Genomic DNA, 19,453 nt, shown 5'->3' on the forward strand with positions numbered 1-19,453 from the left:
AATGAAAATAATCGTAACTGTAAAAACCCTAATATTTACATTATGAACAGGTTCAAATATGTCGAAAGACGCGTCTTCTTCCTTTCAAGGAATGAAAAGTAAACGTCTGGCGTCGAACGAATTCACTTCTTCAGCAGCAAACGCTTTCCTTTGCGATTTTTGATTTACGCCACTCTTGTGGCAAGGGTGCGATATGTACACAACAGTATGCGGTAACGGACAATGTTTGTTTAGGATGATATTAATATCTATGCCTTTAATATGTACATATATCTAGAAGTTTGGAAATATATAAAGGAATATTTTGAATTCATTCATAAATTATATTTCAACAGTCGATTATCATTCCTGTTTCAAGCCAAAATAAATTAAATATGGAAATGCACATTCAATTCTATTTTGCTTGAAATCCGAAAACGAAACTTTGAATACAGTATAAGGAAAGAAAACTAGTGACCGACTTCGTTTTTCTACGAACACTCGCAAATAACCTATAACATTCTGATTCAACATTATGTTACAAATTTGGTCTATCAAATTTTTGTGTTAGGCTTGTGTATGGATTTATTTGTACTTATGAAGTGGGGGGAGACAAAGCCTTTGAGCACACAGAAACTAATGGTCGATTGTACGCTATTCCTCAATCTCAAGGAATATCCCAAATTCTTTTATATATCATAGGAGTTACTCCCCAGTGTAACTGGAGCACATGAACACTAAAAACCTGATACCTTATGCGTGCGTAGTCGAGGCAGAGGCACTGGCATAAATATAGATATTCTGTGGATCCGCATCCTTATTACATCGTAACAATCATTAAAAGGGGAAAAAGAGGAACGATCTTCGAGAAACTCAACCGGGCCTACAGAAACATCGAATTCACTATGGAGATTGAAAAGAGAGGGAGGATACCAAAAATAATCTAGGAGCGAGGGCTCTTTGACTTCGATATTTATAGGAAACTGGCTTAAACACAACGAAAAATCGCATCACAAACCACGATTTCCACACAAGATGGCGACACATAACTTTATGACCCAAGTTTAACGAGGAGAGAAGAGAATAGGAAACGAACTAACTTCTGAACACAGCCAAAAAAACGGGCACAACAGAAACATCCTCGTAAATTGGGTTCAAAAGAAACTACCGCAGGTCTCCAGACAACAACTTTCGACATTCTTCCAGGAGCCAAAAACAGAACCATGGCAATATAAACGTGGATTCCGGGTTACCTCAACCGCACCATTGTCATTGGATAACGCCGATATATTGAAGGAAATGAACCACGCTAGGAAACTAGACCCATACGACCCACATGGGACCCACGACCACATTTCCAAAATTCCCCTCGAAAAAAGGCTAAACATGGACATGGGCTACAACTTTTCTACCTCGGTTGAACTTTTAGGAAAAACTAGGTAAAAGCACCATTAGGATGCAATAATGATGCCCATATCATAATGGAAAAACACTAAAAAGGAGGACTACTGTTCCCTATTACGTATACGTATTTGTATCTACTTCACGTAATTATAAGCCAATAAAGGAAACTATCCTCAAAATCAATATTTTATTTATGCTTGTTTCTAGAGGGGTAGGTCTAGCAAAGTGGAGACCCTATACCTTGTTCTTTTATTATACAAGTGTTGATATTGCAGTCTAAAGTTGATCTTTTTTCCTGAGCCTTAAGTATTGACAATTAATTTCCTTCCTGCAGTCTCTGTGGATACCAGTCGTGTGCCTATACATTGAAATCGTTTTCACTAACAGCGATTTTCAACTTGTTAACAGGCCTGATGAGCGGGAGGTAGAAAGGGGGATTTCACTCGACCTGATGTTTCCTCGGGTCCAGGATATAGGCATAATTTTCACACTAGACCCGTATTATTTCCAACCCGGCCCCTTTTTAAGGTTTTGTTTGTAAAACAAAACCTTATTAAAATCGGTTTACTGTCTGTCTGTCTGTCCGTCTGTCTGTCTGTCCGTCACACGCATTTTTCTCGGAGACGGTTGTAGCGATTGGCACCAAATTTGGTAGAAAGGTGGGAACTGTGAACGCTCACGCATATAGTGAGTTACATCCTTTTACGTCGAATTTAAGGGGGGGTCCCCATACATGCAAAGGGAGGGTGTAAATTTTTTTTTCATTAAATATAGTCATGTGGGGTATCAAATTAAAGGTCTCGATTAGTACTTTTCTAAGCCAGTCTTAGTTTTGACATTTGTTGAAAAGGTGGGGAGTCCGGGGGGTTGAAAGTGGTCATTTTTTTAACGAACCCATTCTCAGAAACTACCCAACTGAAAAATCTGAAAAAAATCAGGGGGCTGTCACTATATGGTGCCTAGGCTCCGAAATATCCTCCATACCGATGCCTGTTCAAATAAAGTTAATAATAGTACATTACTATAATTTTTAGTAATTGACAGGAAAACCCCCTTAAGTTCACCCTAGAATCACAAAATTTTGCAACAATATAGACTACAGCATAGAGCATGATCCTGCCAAATTTGGTGAAAATCGCACTATTACTAACAAAGTAATACTAAGTCAAAACTGTCGCTTCTCTGCAAATTCCAGACTATGAATGTCAATATCACTTGAAAGTGGCTATTTTCACATAATATATGCATATTTTACGTGCTACATGCTAATGAGACAAATGCACACCCAAATCTCTTCATAAAAGAAATAAACAAAACCTTTCATACCTGAAGCATCTAGCTTCCGGTTTCCCGACTTGTTTCTGCATACTTTCGTATTATAAAATTACCTCGTATATCAGTGTAACCTGGATGAAGGCGTGTGGAGAAGTTGGGGGAAGGTCAAACCAATAGAGCTAATCATTACATCCACTGTTCACTACTACCTGGTACCTATTATCCTCCCGCACTGCTCGCTTTCCTTGGCATCATATTGGCCTAAATAAGTTTCTACACTCCGTTTAGAATAAGTAAGCAAGACGTTGGAAAATGATGAAGATGATACTGGTTTCTGCCTCAGAAAACTTGAGAAGACAATGCTAACCAAATTGCCTCCTACAGTGTACGGTTATGGTCTTGAATGAGGTGCTCTAACCCACTTCTAAGCCCTAATCCAATATGGATTGTTGCGTCAACGATTATTATTATCAAATTCGGTGACATAATTTGAATCTATATATCAAATTATGTGTTCTCTAACGAAGGCTGATATTCCCGTCTTTAGTTGATGTTCTCGTCAGCCATGGCTTTGGTACGATACTGATGATGGACTCAAAAAATATTACCACTATTGTGGAGCGTCATGTATAATGATGTACTTAACGTTCAACAAGTGGATAACGCCTAAGGTAGCACTTAGTTATGGTGACAAACCATTGTAAAAATATCGAGTTGTTCTCAAGTGAAGATGGAAATTCGCGAGGTCGAAGGTATAAACCCCGAATAGCAAACGCAAGCGATGTGCAGCATACTTGCAAGTAGATTCCCCAGGCCTGATAAAAGGGAGAAACACATAAAGAAGTAACTAACGCTGAAGAGATCAAGGAGGAGCTCGCATGATTTCCACGCCGTCACTAGATTTTCTCTCCACGACCTTGCTTGTTAAGGACAATAACGCGCACAGAAAGTTACAAATGTATTCCTCATTTTCATCTATCGTTCTGAGTGTTCCATTTGCGAAATATCCTATCGCTCTTACGATTCTAAGATTTCGTAATGTGTTAGCATTGAATAACCTCCCATTATAAGAATATAGGCGAAAAGTTAGAAGTTAGTCTCGAAAGGTACAGTGAATATACTTGCTATAGAAGATTGGGTTTGTTCATCTACGCGGCAAGGAACTTTAGAATACAGTTGGAAACCTTACTTAAGGGAGATTCATGTAAAGAAACGGTGTTATTAAACGTCACCTTGTATCGTAGTATGCTGTACTGCATAAATATGTAAATACAATACATACACTGTACTATACAGCCCGTTGACAATTGGGTTTAGGTAATCCGTCAAGAAACAAAGTTAAGGAATTAAAAATGTAAACTAGTCCAATTCATGCAATTTTGCCATCGTATTCTGATTCTGATTTCTGAAACGGTGAATTATAGTAGATGAAACTTTCTTTTTCTTCAAATAGGACCATTTTTCCGAGATTTTATCCTCCAAACGCTTGAATAACGGTATGTAATCGTCGCTATTGATGATTTTTCCCTTCTCAAGATAATTGATGCATATTATACAATGCGCATCCAGCGCGCGACTTTTGGATCTTTGCGCGCATCAGAGCTGGTTCACCACATACAGTCTACTCAGATGACGATCATTTTGATTCTAGTGCGAAATAATGGAGGCATGTTTCGTCCATTCTCATATAACCGTAGATAAATTCGAATTTTTTATGGAGCAAGAGCTTCAAACACTGCTCAGGATCATAAACACATTGTTGTGTTTAGACGATTTTGAGCTCGCACGATATCATCTTTGAACGCACTTTTCCAGACCTAAACATTCATGCACGATATGTCCATCACGCTCCTTGAATATCTTTAGAGGTTCAGCCATCTCGATCAATTTCACTTTGCGGTCATCCAAAATTATTTTGTAGACTTTTTTTATGTTTTCGTCGATAACAGCCTCTTTGGGGCGTCCACGGCGTCCACTGTGTGCATCGTCTCGTTTAAACTTAGGAAACCACTTCTCAACGGTTGATTTTCCTGGTGCAAAGTTCGAATAATGTTTATCAAGCCAAGCCTTGGCTTCAACACTATTTTTTGCCAAAAGCAATGCTTTATTAATTCACGAAATTCCTCTTTATCCATTTTCTTCAAGCTAACAAGATAGCTTCACTCAAAATGCTCCATCCCACAAACTAATACTTCGAAAGCTGCCAAATTTGTACAGCTGCTTTTTGAAGATTAAGGTTAACTATAAATCATATGGATTTAATACTAGTGGCACCCTCTGTGTGTTAACCCACGAACTTTTCCATCCAACGGTTGTATTCACTCAAGTGTTAGGGGTCTGGTGTCTGTGGTTAGAGCAAATTTTGAGTGAAGTGGTTTAACACAGTTAGATTATTATTATTATCTAATTCGCCTTTTACTCTACCAGAATATCATCGAAATTCACTAAATAGCAAAAGTAACCTGACAACGTCAATTCTCAACTTGACAGCACTAAGTAATAAATTTTTCAGCCGGATTAAAGAAAGTAATAAGGAGCAGAAAACTGGGAAATTAGTCTCTACTCGCCACAAAGTCCAAACATTGTTATTTATTTAATTTTCCACTCAATTTATCAACCATTTTGGCTTTACAAGAACAAATTATTTCTCTATATGTCTCGCTGTCCCTAATACTAGCGACCTCTAATGTGCACAGCGCAATGATTCTACTTTTGAAATTGTAGCTAATCCCGGTAACTAGATATTACATATCGAATAGATATAATTACTTTCAATAACGTCAGATCTATGGCACCACGTCTGAAGTGCTATTCATAGCTATCAATCTTTTTTTTTATCATTAACTCCATGACATTCCAACTATTTGCTGAAATAGTTTTTTCGCCATAATCAATAGCGCTATTAGCGACTGTTAATAAATATTGGAACGAATATTATATCCATTTGTACTAAATTGTTTGACTTGATATTACCCCGTTTCAGGTTCTCGTATTTACCATTTCGCTGAAATGTCAACAGCACCGAATAAATTAAATTTTGTGCTAACTAAACGCTATTTACAGAAAGATTTGTTTTTCTTCTTTCGCTTAAAGAATGTCGATACTCGTATCGTATGCTCGAAAAAATTTCTTCCTCAGATTTCTCATTTGTTTAATAAATAGTCCATGCATGGGTAACACTTTCATTTTTATTAAGTGGATATCAAAGAATGAGTGGCATGAAACTGTGCTGGTACTTTGAAAGTAATCATATCTAATGTTCATTCTTTTGGAGCTTTTCAGCTTCACCTACATACTTTTATAAAAAGGATTGCTTTAACAAATTACATAAATAGTCTCTAGTTTTTCCGATAATGAAAGTAGCATATTAATTACATAGATCAATTGTGAATATTATCTGGGCCAATCATAGTATTATGCACGCGTGACGACCACTATATACAAACTAGTTTGTTAGATTTGACTGGAAAGAAAAACGAAATATGAATAAATTTATTTATTTTCTTTAGCCTGCATGATGTAGGCCAAAAAAATCTCTAATCGAACAGGTGAGATACTGACAGATAACATAGACCACGCTTCTTTTAGATACATATGTATACAACAAAGGGGCTTACATTTTGAGCCAAATTCTCCAGCCCATAAGGAAAGTGATTTACAACCAAAATCGTTCAGAATGCATAACAAAACATGGATTTTATTTCTACTGCACACGGGCTATGCTAGTAAATTCACAAGGTTTACAGCAACATCGCAACATTCAGTTTACATCCATACATCAATGCATAATTACGCAAAATTTTCAGGTAATGTTGCGGATCAGACTTTTTGCAAATTTCAGCAATCGGGTTATTATTTATTTGCAATAGGCATTCTCGGAAATCTCAATTTGTGTTACAAACATTATATGCATGTGTGTAAAACTATAAATGCACTTTTCATTAAGCAACCTTCACTTGCATCTCTATTTCCAGTGCAAATACACAAATGGACAACGATGTTACGCCAGTGTATTTAGCTGCACAAGAAGGACATTTGGAAGTCTTGAAATTTCTGGTGCTTGAGGCCGGCGGTTCACTTTACGTTCGAGCACGAGATGGAATGGCACCGATACATGCAGCATCGCAAATGGGCTGTTTAGATTGTCTCAAATGGATGGTAAGTTTTCGTTGCATAAATTACATATAAACAAGATTAAAAGCGAATTAAACTTCGAACCATTGGCTCACATGAAAATACTAAATGCTAGTTGGGAAATCTAAATGTGACCATAGTATAGGCAAGTGGCTCTTGAATTGGGTTACAACAACTCGAACTAGATTTCCCGTTAATCGAATGGCGTAGAGATGAGATTTTCAGCTGCAAGAAAGTTGCATTGATGCAATGAGCGATTTGATGTGATAAAATATGTGTGTTTGATACAATTGCGTCCATACGATCGCGAAGCAATAATTGGATTCACCTTGATTATTCTTGACCAGGGGAAATTCAGCTCAAACTTTTATCTGCACTAACCTTTGCAGAATCCCATAAAAGATGACTTTTATTAACAAAGTTTGGCATTTACGTTTATAATGCGGTTGGTATTATGGACATTCACCACTAGATAGCCACTACACTTGTCAATTCAAACGAAAGTTTACTAGATATATGTAGTTAAGGGTGTCGAAAGGAAACAAACCGGTAAGCCGAAGGATAATATAACATTGTTTATATGTATACATATATTTCTTCTTGATCTGATTGCATATGAAACATATACGTGTAGAATGGACAATCATTACCATCGGTTTTTCCACATGTTTTTCAACCTCGTTCTGGATCCGGATGCACTGTCGTCAGCCTGAAGAAATATTTTGATAGTATTCTTCCGATTTGTTTCGGAATACATCACGATGAAAGAAGCTCCTGCCTACCAAATGTTGAGTCATCCCACCAAAGTTGACAGCACACAAATTTATATTCTAATAGCTGAACCGGCAGATGTTGTTCTGCTTATGTACATATATTTGCAAAAACTTCGGATTTCTTTCACTGTACTGGAAAAAGTGATTATAAATTTGTCCTTTCACTTTGTGCGAATGTGGGTGTGAAGTTACCATATTTTATAATATCCGTGGTTTCAAATGATCTCACTTGAAAGCATGATGTCAACGTCGTAGAGCGGCCACCACTACAGGGCGGACAGCCGGGTTTCTGAGACCAGCTCAGCTGAAGACCGATGATCGAGCTTATGGGTGACTGGCAGAATCAAATGACTTACTACTGTGTGCAATAACGAAATTCTACAACCTAGTGGCTTGACTATAAATAAGGTAGAAGAATAAATAAATAAAAGAATTAATAAATTAACCATTTCAATTTGACTAGAAACAAAACTAACTAAACTAAAAGCGAACCTACAGACTATGAAAATCATCCTAACTAAATAAACCTAAAAGAGAACCCACGCTCAACACAAAAAAGCAAACAACGCTCAGCCAAAACTAAAAATTGAGCTTACGCTCAAGAAAACCAATAAAATAAAATAAAAGAAAGCAAGCCTACTTTTAAAAAAATTAAAACACATCTATATTCAAAAGTACTAAAGTAAAAGAAAGTAAACTAAAAGGAATGATTAAAAAAAAAACATAAAACAAAAAAAAAATGAGTTTGTTAAGAGAAGACAGAAATAAAAATACAAATCAAGCAAAAACTAAGTGGAACTCGAAGTTCCAAAAGAAAAATTTAAGGAACTTCCATCTCCTCAACCGAACCCCAAAACTCGCCATAATGTCACCCCAACTTCAAAAATTGCACCAAATGTACTCTCAGTAGGCTTAGGAAAATTTGCTTCTAGAAAAAAAGGCGTGAAACCCAAAACTTGAAAGGTGAAGTCAAGCCTAGCCGGGAACAATATTGACAATCTAGAGATTCTCTTTCCGACACACCAAAACAAAGTTGTGAGCCGGAATAGGCTTTCCTCCACTGATTCAAGTTATCAGAACCTAGGAAACGACCTAGAGGGAGGGGCTGTTCCAAAAACCTAGAAACCTTTGAACACTTGGATCCCTCACATGTCGGCGCGCGGGTCCGTGCTGAATCCTGCCAAATAAATCAAACACGGAGATTCTCGTAAGCCTAATGAAATAACCATCACCCGAGCTAAATCTGGAAATTAAAATAAAGCAAGTCGGAATACCGGAAGCTCGCGCTTCGGGTATAAAGGTTTTGTGTTCTTCTTATGTAAGAAATTTCAACGCACATTTTTCTATCCGTATATACGAGGGCGGTCCGATAAGTACTTAGCCTACCAAAAAAAAAACGAAAATTTTTGAAAAGTGGCGATTTATTTCTCGACATAGTCTCCTTTTAACTCGATACACTTCTTCCAGCGATGCTCCAACTTCTTTAACCCGTCTGAAAAATACGTTTTCTCGAGGTCTGCAAAGTGGGCTTCCGTGGCGGCTATAACCTCCTCATTCGACTCAAATTTCTGCCCGGCGAGTGACTTTTTCAAGTTAGGAAATAAATAATAGTCGCACGGGGCCAAATCAGCAGTTCGTAGCCCAATTCGACCAATTTGGCCGTGGCGACGGCGGAAGTGTGAGCCGGTGCGTTATCGTGGTGGAAGAGCACTTTTTTCTTCACCAAATGCGGCCGTTTTTTCCGCAATTCGGCGTCAAATCGGCTCAATAATTCGGCATAGTACAGCCCTGTGATCGTTTTGTCCTTCTCCAGGTAGTCGATGTAGATCACACCTTGTGAATCCCAGAAAACGGCGGCCATCACCTTTCCTGCCGATTGCACAGTCTTTGCCTTCTTGGGAGCACGTTTGCCGGGTAAAGTCCACTGTTTCGACTGTTCCTTGGTCTCTGGAGTGTACCAGTGGATCCATGTTTCGTCGACGGTCGCGAAACGACGAAGAAACTCCTTCGAATTGCGCTTAAACAGCGTCAAACACTGCTCTGAAGTGGTTTCACGGTTGCGCTTGTTGTCCGGAGTGAGCAAACGCGGCAGCCATCTCGCCCACAGCTTTCTCATGCCCAAAATTTCGTGCAGGATATGACCCACGCGGTCTTTTGAGATGACTACTGTCTCGGCTATCTCGCGTACCTTCAATCGGCGGTCTGCCAATACAAGGTCATGGATTTTTGTAACGTTCTTCTCCGCAGTAGCCGTTTTCGGGGCACCGGGGCGTGCTCATCAAAAACTGACGTGCGACCACGTTGAAATTCATTAAACCAATTTTTGACGGTCGCCATCGAAGGAGAAGCGTCACCGTACACAGCATCCAAGCGTTCTTTGATTTCGCTGCGCGATTTCCCTTCCAAAAACAAGAATCGAATCACCGACCGATATTGTTCTTTTTCCATTTTTCTAAAATTCGCCCGCACGCCCGCTTCTACACGCGCTAAAAACAAAACTACAAGTCCTATTCGACTAAAATTTTGACAGTAGCCGTCTACGAGAATGTTCTACACGACAGTAAATACTTCTTGCGATGGTAGCGCCATCGGGCGGAGAGGCTAAGTACTTATCGGACCGCCCTCGTAGCTACAAACCCAACATATTCCTACATATTTTTCCAAACTACAAGCCATACGTACATATTACAGAAATAGATATGGCGCCCACCCTAAACAAGCAAACTGCTTATTTCCGAATACTGTACACATATATGCACGTATATAAATTGATCGTACCCATATTTCCCATTTACTTCTTATATCTATTTGAATTAGGCACTACCCCCAAAGTTCATTAGCACGCATATATTATATACCTACATACACACATGTCTGGTTGACAAATAACTAAAAAACTAAAAACAAAATAATTCTCTGCGACCCCATTCATAAGAACTCATTTCGTTGTGATATTGACGAATTAATATGTGATGATGACGTCATGCGGGTTGTAGAGTGCACGAAATTCACAAAAAATTGTAGTTTCACCCCCTATAACTTTGTTAATAATGGTTGGATTTTCTTCAAACTTGACCAAACTGTGCATTATATTCTTGATTACACGCATTTTTGTACTTCTGGGATGAACATAAGGGGGTGCCGGGTGAATTTCTAAAATGAGGAAATATACTATTATTAACTTTATTTGTGCAGATATCGGAACCGGATATATTTTGAGGCCTAGATTTTATAGAGATGCACCACTCTGATTTTTTTCAGATTTTTCGGTTGGATAGGTTCTGAGAACGAGACCTGTTACACTTTTTGGGGGTCATATTTTGACCCCTCACTCGCTTATGTTTCACCCAACATCAAATATTGAACCAGTTTCGAAAAGTACTAATTGAGACCTTTCGTTTGATACCCCGCATGGCTACATTCTGTGAAAAAAAAATTTGGGCCCTCCTTTCACTTGTATGGGGAGCCCCTCTTAAATTTAACACAAGATGGCGCCACTTACTGCATGTAAAGGGAACACTAGATTACATACTCTCACCAATTTTTGTGATAATTGGTCTAGCCGTTTCCGAATAAATCGGGTGTGACAGACAGACAGACACTGTCCGCGGCCACTACATGAGGAATCATGGAAACCAAAAATCGGATAACGTCAGTCAAACATGGTGACGTCGAAACTATGGTATGGGGTGTACGGCTGCAGCTGAGACACATTGGCTAAAAGTAATAGTGTACCAAGGACCGCATTGGATACCTAAATAATGGCTCTTTAAAAAGATGCGCCTATATGTTGTTTTAAAGTAAAATCTGTGGAAATTTCGATTCTTTCAGGTTTCACAATTTTTATACAAAATGATCTCTTAACAATTATATGCTAAAAATCTTCTTTTTGTTCAACCTTTGTCCCGTTCATAAGCAGGGTCGGCTTGTCGTGATCGGTTCCGCCATTTGGCTCTATCAGATGCCTGATCTGGATGCAATCTTGAGGCTTTTAAATCCCCATCCAGCGTATCAAGCCACCATTGTTTCGGCCATCCTTTTGGTCGTTTACCATCGACTTCGATGTTCAGACCAATCTTGGTAAATGAATTCTCGATAGCGCGAATTACTTGGTCATACCATCGAAGATGCCTTATTCGTAGTTTTTCCACGATCGGTGCAACCCCATATCCATCGCGGATATCCTCATTTCGGAGGTGATCAAAACGTGTCACGTCACTAGATCAACTCAACATCTTCCTTTCCATTACCGCGAAACGCCGGTCATTGTCTTTTATAGTCGGCCAAATCCAGAACCATAGAAACCGACAGGACGGACGACTCTTGCGGTAAATTTTAGATTTGAAACATTCATTGATACTCAGAGTGAAATTATGCGGTGTTTCCAACGATTAATTAATTGAAGTAATAAAAACTTGTTGTTTCTTTTTCGTTGTTTGCACTGATGAAGGGAACAAGTGGTTCCCGAAATATCGGTATTTGCAAGAATAAATACCCACACCAACGAAAAAGAAACAACAAGTTTTTATTACTTCAATTCATTGATACGTCGATCACAAAGAACATCAGTTGTGGAAAACCACTTCAACCAGGTTACGTTAATGCGTGAAGCAATTTTATAATGCAATTCTCCGTTGACTGATAGCATTGACCCGAAATATTTAAATCGCTCAGTTCTGGGCAGGACACTACCGCTGAACATGATTGTGCCTGTTTTATGGGGATCGGTCGTCAAAAATACAGTTTTATTTAGATTCAATCTGACACCATATTGCATGAGGCGATCATTCCATTTTTGGACAAGCTACTCGAGATCATTTTTGCTATTAGACGCTAGGAAAACATCATCGGCAGTATATAGGGCGCTGGACTTTTGATGTCTGGCGTGACAGTGTCGATAACAAGAACAAAGAGGAGTAATGGGAGGGCGCTTCCTTGATGAACACCAACAGAGACACGAAGTGGTTTTGATACACCTGTCACACTTCGAACTTTACTTTTCGGATGGTGGAAGAGCAATCGAACCCAGCGAACAAGTTCTTCTGGCACTAAGTGTTGTCGTAGAGCATGGCAGATGAGTTCGTACGGTATACGGTGCTTCTCCAGATCCAGAAATACAATATAAAGAGGGCGATGTTTCTCCCGGTGTTTCTCCATGAGTAACCGCGCAGCGTGTATTGCGTCAGTAGTTCCGCAGCTCTTGACAAATCCGGCTTGATTCACAGTTACGATTTCGCGGATACGGTTGTGAAGAATGCGTTCAAAAATCTTCATGGTATGGGAAAGTAACCGATTCGGACGGTAATTTGCACATTCTGCTGGACTACCTTTCTATCTCCATATTGGAACTGCCAGTCAGATGATGTTCTACATTCCTGAATAATCCGATTAAAGAATTCACTAAGCCACAGTGTTGGGTCACAGTTCTTCTCTCTCCAGACTTTAGATGCAATGTCGTCAGGTCTTGTGACTTTTCCCGATTTCATTCATTTTATTACTTCCTCGACTTCACTTGTGCTGATAGATTATATGTGGAAAATGCCATCATTTAAATTTCCACCATGAGCACGTTTAGTGTTTAATACCAGAATTGAAATTTTCAAGGATTCGCTCACAAATTATCGCATTGCATTCAGCAATCTCGATCCAAATGGTTTGTTTCAGCTCTGCAGTTGCTGTTGGCTTGTTTATATAAGCCTTTACTTTTAAGAAAAACCACGAAAAGTCTAGTTGGGTTAGATCACACGAAATAAAAAATCGACAGGAAACTTAGATGGCAATAGTGCAATATGACTTGCGGTTCCGCCCAAAGCAACTCATCAGACACTGCCTCAGCTCTGTCCTGGAAGCAGCGTGACCGAAGTGGTTAGAAGGTGGTATTTACTCCCTTATGTTAATTCAAAACACAGCATGTGTATGCATTATAACGAACACAAAACCGCCTTGTAAAATTTTAGGCCTAAGCCGGCCAAGGCTAAGCAAATATCGTGACAGGACGATTCAGTGGCCGATAAACGCCGCAGATCACGTGCCCTCGTTGAAAATTGTGCTCTTGTTGAAAATAATCGGCGGTTATTTTCCCAGCAAGAGGGGGGTACTGACACCTTCCAGCTTGCCCTGAATGTGACCGCGATTCCACCAGTCACCAGGGACGAGCTGCTGGAGATCTGCAGTCGAATAGGCGACAGCAAAGCCGCAGGTCCGGGCGGCATACCGAATAAGGTCCTCCAACTTACCGTGAAATGTAGGCCAGATATGTTCGCAGAGCTGTTCGAAACGTGCATGTCCGAGGGTTTCTTTCCTGCACCATGGAAGCGGCAGAAGCTGGGGCTGTTGCCTAAGGCTGGCAAACCTCCAGGGGAACCGTCCTCCTATAGACCCATATGTATTCTATAGGGAAAATGTTGGGCCGGGTTATCTATAATAGATTATTTCCAGTTGTCGAGAGCCAAGGGGGCCTTTCAGATAGACAGTATGGGTTCCGTAAAGTCAGATCAACCATTGACGCCACCAAAATAGTTACTGGCTTGACTGAAAATGCAATTCACGGAAGCAAATATTGTGTGTTGGTGTGGGTGAGGAATGCATTCAACTCGGCCAATTGGAATCTTATACAAAAGTCTCAGGCGACGATTGGTGTTCCCACCTACCTCGCCACTATTATCAATAGCTATTTGAAATAGCGGACATTCTGGTATAAGACCAATGATGGACCCAAGGAGTACGTTGTCTCCACAGGGCTCTGTACTGGGCCCACTACTGTGGAACATCATGTATAATGATGTACCTAACCTTCCGGTTCCGGAGAAGGCCACGGTGGTCTGTTAAGCCGATGATATAGCACTGGTTGTGGTCGTAAAGCATCTCGAGGATGCTGAACTGTACTCAAGCGAAACAATCAGTGTTGTTAAGGCTTGGTTAAAGAGTGCTGGACTGGCACTCGCGGAGAAAAAAACCGAAGCGGTCCTCATCACTAAGCGCGGCAAACGAAATTACGCCTGCATTAGAACCGGGAATCTATCATCACTTCCGTATCGTATCATAACTTCCAAGCCGGCCATCAAATACTTGGGAGTGATGATAGACAGAAAACTCAATTTTAAGCAGCAATGGAGCATACTTGTAAAAAAGTATCCACCACGACTATGCTCTCGCGAGGATGATGTCGAACGTAGGAGAACCGCGGCATACTTGCAGGCTGCTCATAGCCAGGGTGGTGAGTTCTGTCATGCTGTATGCAGTCCCAGTTTGGGGAAGCGTGCTGCAGGTTTTAGGCAATGCACATAAATTGAGTACGGTTTATAGAAGAACAGTCCTAAGGGTGTGTTCTGCCTTCAAGACCGTTTCAGACGATACAGCATTCGTCATCTCGGGAATGATGCCGATTGACATCCTGGTAACCGAAATGATGAACATTTATGACACCAGGTCCCTCTCTCCCTTATCGCAGGTGAAAAAAGCCGAAAAGGAGAGATCCATAAGCAGGTGGCAACAGCGATGGGACCAGTCAGAAAAAGGTCGTTGGACATAAAGGTTGATCCCTTGCGTCGGGGAATGGCTGGAGGGAAAGCATGGGGAGATCAATTATAATCTCACCCGGTTTATCACTGGCCATGGAGGATACCGTCAATACCTGTACAGATTTAAATTGGACACCTCACCTAATTGTGCAAACTGCGCACATATTCTTCCAATGTTCTAGGTTCCTAGAAGAAAGGAGGAACCTAGAGGAAACTCTAGGTGAAGTGCTATCACCGGAAAATTTTGTCCTGAGAATGATAGCTTGCCGAGGAGACTGGGATGTGATCAATTCCATGATCACAGTAATCCACGGTAAACTGCGAAAAGTAAAAGAAGTGAGGAAGGGGCGGTTAGACGGAAGAAGATCTAGCAGAAGTAAGCTAACTCCGCCCCGTGATGTAATACCTAAAGGTGGTTCCACGAGGTAGCGGGGTAGTCGAGGGTTGTTTTAGTGGGTAAAAATCCCACACTCTCCCGTACCCAGGCCAGAGCCTTTTAAAGATTTTCACCTCCTTAGAAAAAAAAGAGACAGCCAGACAGTAAACCGATTTTAATCAGGTTTTGTTTTACACAAAACCTTAAACAAGTCGGGAAACCGGAAGCCAGACGCTTCAGGTATGAAAGGTTTTGTCTATTTCTTTTATAAAGAGACTGGGTGAGAGAGGGTGTGCATTTGTCCCATTAGCATGTAGCACGTAAAATATGCATATATTATGTGGAAATAACCACTTTCAAGTGATATTGACATTCATAGTCTTGTATTTGCAGAGGAGCGACAGATTTGACCTAGTATACCTTTGTTAGTAATAGTGCGATTTTCACCAAATTTGGCAGGATCATGCTCTATACTATAGCATACATTGCTGCAAAGTTTTGTGATTCTAGGGTGAACTTAAGGGGAGTTTTCCTGTCAATTACTAAAAATCGTAGTAATATACTATTATTAACTTTATTTGAACAGGTATCGATGTGAAGGGTATTTCGGAGCCTAGGCACCATATAGTGGCAGCCCCCTGATTTTTTCCAGATTTTTCGGTTGGGTAGTTCCTGAGAATGGGTTCGTTAAAAAAATGATCACTTTCAACCCCCCGCACTCTCCACTTTTTCAACGAAAGTCAAAACTAAGACCGGCTCCGAAAAGTACTAACCGATACCTTTAATTTGATACCCCACATGACTATATTTGATGAAAAAAAATTTACACCCCCCTTTTGCATGTATGGCGATCCCCCCCCCCTTAAATTCATCGTGAAAGGATGTAACTTACTATATGCGTGAGCGTTCACAGTTCCCACCTTTCTACCAAATTTGGTGTCAATCGCTATAACCATCTCCGAGAAAAATGCGTGTGACGGACAGACAGACAGTAAACCGATTTTAATAAGGTTTTGTGTTTACACAAAACTTTAAAAAGAGCTTGTTCGGTGTACAGGCATGTCACCCGTGGGCGATGTGATCAGAAGACAGGCATAACAGCCGATAGTTCATCAATTAAGGGGCGACAATTCCATTGTTGATTACGTCATGTAGAGCAATCCACTTTCCCAAGACGGCCAATGAGTGAGAACTTCGAGCAGAACAGTCGAGGGGGAGTATGGGCGCCTCATCAATTCATGGAGGGAGTTGAAGTGCATTTCAGGTTACCGTAAATGATGGCGCATAGATGTGGTTGATGCGCTATACCCACCAAAGGATGAAAAGCAACCACATATATTTTTCATAATCGCACGAAAAGCCTTTGTTCGCATTATATGGGCCTACACGTCTGCTAATACGATGCATGTGAAAAAAAAGTATTGCTTTTCGGGGTTTCCTTTACGATCTCCGCCTTGTTGACACTTCATTCCTTCGCCAGAGTTAAGACAGCGGCACGTATTAATGTAATAGAGATGAAAACCTATTAATTGGGCGTCCACATCAAAGCGGTTTGTCGTATACAAACTAAGTAGAACTCTGCGTGGAAAAATCTGAAATGAACGAGCTGAGAGCAATAATCTGCGTCAGACTCAATTTCGAAAAAAGTACTGTAGTACGATGAAATGTCGCCCCAGATATGCGCTACATGTCTTCCAATTTTATTCAAGCGTAAATAACAAACCTCAAACCAGTTTGAACGCATTTGCTCATCTTCCCAAGTGATAATCTCACGTAGTAAATGTTCTGCAACATTTGTAATTAGGCACACTATCGATCGTATAGTAAGACACCATTGCCATATTTAGAACATTTCAAATAACTGCGGAATCATTTTATCATACATATTACACATATGCAATACCAGTCTTTGACGCTACGAACATACAATTCCACCCTGCTTGCCCATGTGTAAATCTTTTTGCAACTTTCTTTCGTATGTCATCCGAAGCGGGCAAACTGAAAAAAGATAAATTGCATTAATTTAAGATCTGTATCTACGCAGCAGCACGTAGGAAATGCAATCTAACTCGTTTTGCAGAAGGCACTCAGCGTTATTTAAGGTGATTTATCTTCCAGCACCAATCAAGATCGCTGAAGCATTATTGCGCTATACACAACCTAATCAGGGTACAATGCATTTCATTGACTAGATGTGGACCAGTAAACAGTTTCCATACCTATCTTGGCAGTTTTAATTGCTTCAGTTTTAGAACAAGTAGATTTTCTTTCATGAAAGTTATGCGAAGCGTGTATTTAGGTGTCAAGCTATTGGAGGCCAAGGTACGGTTAAATTATCGATTCATACTTCTTGTATTGGAAATAATTGGATCAGTAGGTAAACGTGCAATACATTGTAAAGTATTGAGAAATCTTCGGAGAGTATGTGTCAATATTCTACAGTTACGAAACAAGAATATGTTACAGTTGTGAAGCAAGAATTTATGTTCATATCTTTTATAATTTTCCGTGGTAATCCAAACAAGTTCGACATAATTTCCACACGTTTCATTGAACTCCGATTTCTTCCCTAAAGTGGTAGTGATCCAAGATCTTAAAAAATCAGACACATCTTTAAAAGCAATTTAAACAGAATATTCGACTTGAATATTGTAATCTAAGCTATAAATCAAATCAGTTTGAAAGCATTGATATGAAGTAAATCGAAAGTAGGACTTTCACTCAACAGTGAAGCTTGAATGGACCTATGTGATGTTATGATGAAACTGTACCTTTTTAACTAATCGTTGTATTCACATCAGTTCTCATCCAGGTGACCAGCGTGTCATTCCTTCTAATTCTAAAGGATGCCAGGCAAAATCTTCGGGATCCTTTCTTGGCAGTACTTAGAATATTAAGTTTCCACAACGAAAGATCACCGTTGAAATCTCGGTGATGAGAGAAAGAGTGGTATCCTGGCTGGAAACCGCATATTACAGTAATAATCCCTATAAAACTATTTAACTTTTTTCAGACACCACTCCAAAAGTCTGGTAATGCCATAATAAAATCGGTCTCTCCCTTTTAATCCTGAAAAAAATGGAAGAAAATAGAATATGTGACTCAAGGCTTTGTAAAAGTCATTAATTTATTCAGCCTTTGTCCCGCTCAGAAGCATGGCCGTAAAACACTTTCGAACCAGAAAATGACGATCAAAAAAGCGTGAAAAGATCAATTAATACAAAAGAGGCGAGAATGACTTTGGGAATCCTCAAGACTTTGACGAAGCGCCAGGAGATGATGGAGAACCCATCGAGGCGAACTTCATCGAAGAATCACTATTACTGGCTAGAGTGGGGGAGTGTGCCATAACAAAAGACATACGCTCACACCTGAATCATGGAACATGAGAGTTAGTAACGCAACCTGAAGTAAAAAGAGTAAGTGTTTCCAAGGTAATACTAAAGAATAAGACGAATACGAGAGAAATCGAGTGCAGGATGGTGCGCATAGTAACGCGAAGCTTCTCATAGAAATTGCGATACGCTTTCAGTATTGTCTCCTGTAGCCAGACTAGAAACAGTCAAATTACTAGCAGCCTTGTCGGTGATGCTAAACGCGAAGAAAATGAATTGAATGTAACTTCGGCATATCTACAAACAACTGTACATGGAAGCTCCCATGAGGTTGAAAGAGGCATTGAGAACTTAATCCAGAACGATTGATAAGGATTAAAACCCACATCTCTTCCAATACAGGATTAACACGAAAATTCTCCAAGTAACAATCTATGTAGACAATCTACTGTTTCCGTCAAATGATGAGAAACTGGTCATACAATTGAAAGCAAGAATGAAAGAGAAATTCCAAATCAAGGCCAATTATTGTCTTGAAACCGAGTTCAAACAAAACAAGTCGGGAAACCGGAAACTGGGCGCTTCAGGTATAAAAGGTTTTGTTTGCTTCTTGTGTGAGTATATTTGAATGAAGAACTATCCCATTTGTACGTAGCC

The 19,453-nt window shown here is 39.9% G+C and overlaps 1 protein-coding gene across 3 annotated transcripts in view; it reads left to right on the forward strand.

Annotated features, from left to right (window-relative positions):
- The window catches only part of LOC119657105 (espin), a 198,603-nt gene that overhangs the window by 104,433 nt on the left and 74,717 nt on the right, over positions 1-19,453 (forward strand). For all 3 annotated transcript variants that reach the window (XM_038063863.1, XM_038063862.1, XM_038063864.1), the window contains one exon: positions 6,633-6,816. In XM_038063863.1, the coding sequence (XP_037919791.1) occupies positions 6,633-6,816 (184 nt within the window). The remainder of the gene's footprint in view (positions 1-6,632; positions 6,817-19,453) is intronic.

Source organism: Hermetia illucens, chromosome 5, assembly GCF_905115235.1.
Source record: "Hermetia illucens chromosome 5, iHerIll2.2.curated.20191125, whole genome shotgun sequence".
NCBI lineage: Eukaryota > Metazoa > Arthropoda > Insecta > Diptera > Stratiomyidae > Hermetia > Hermetia illucens.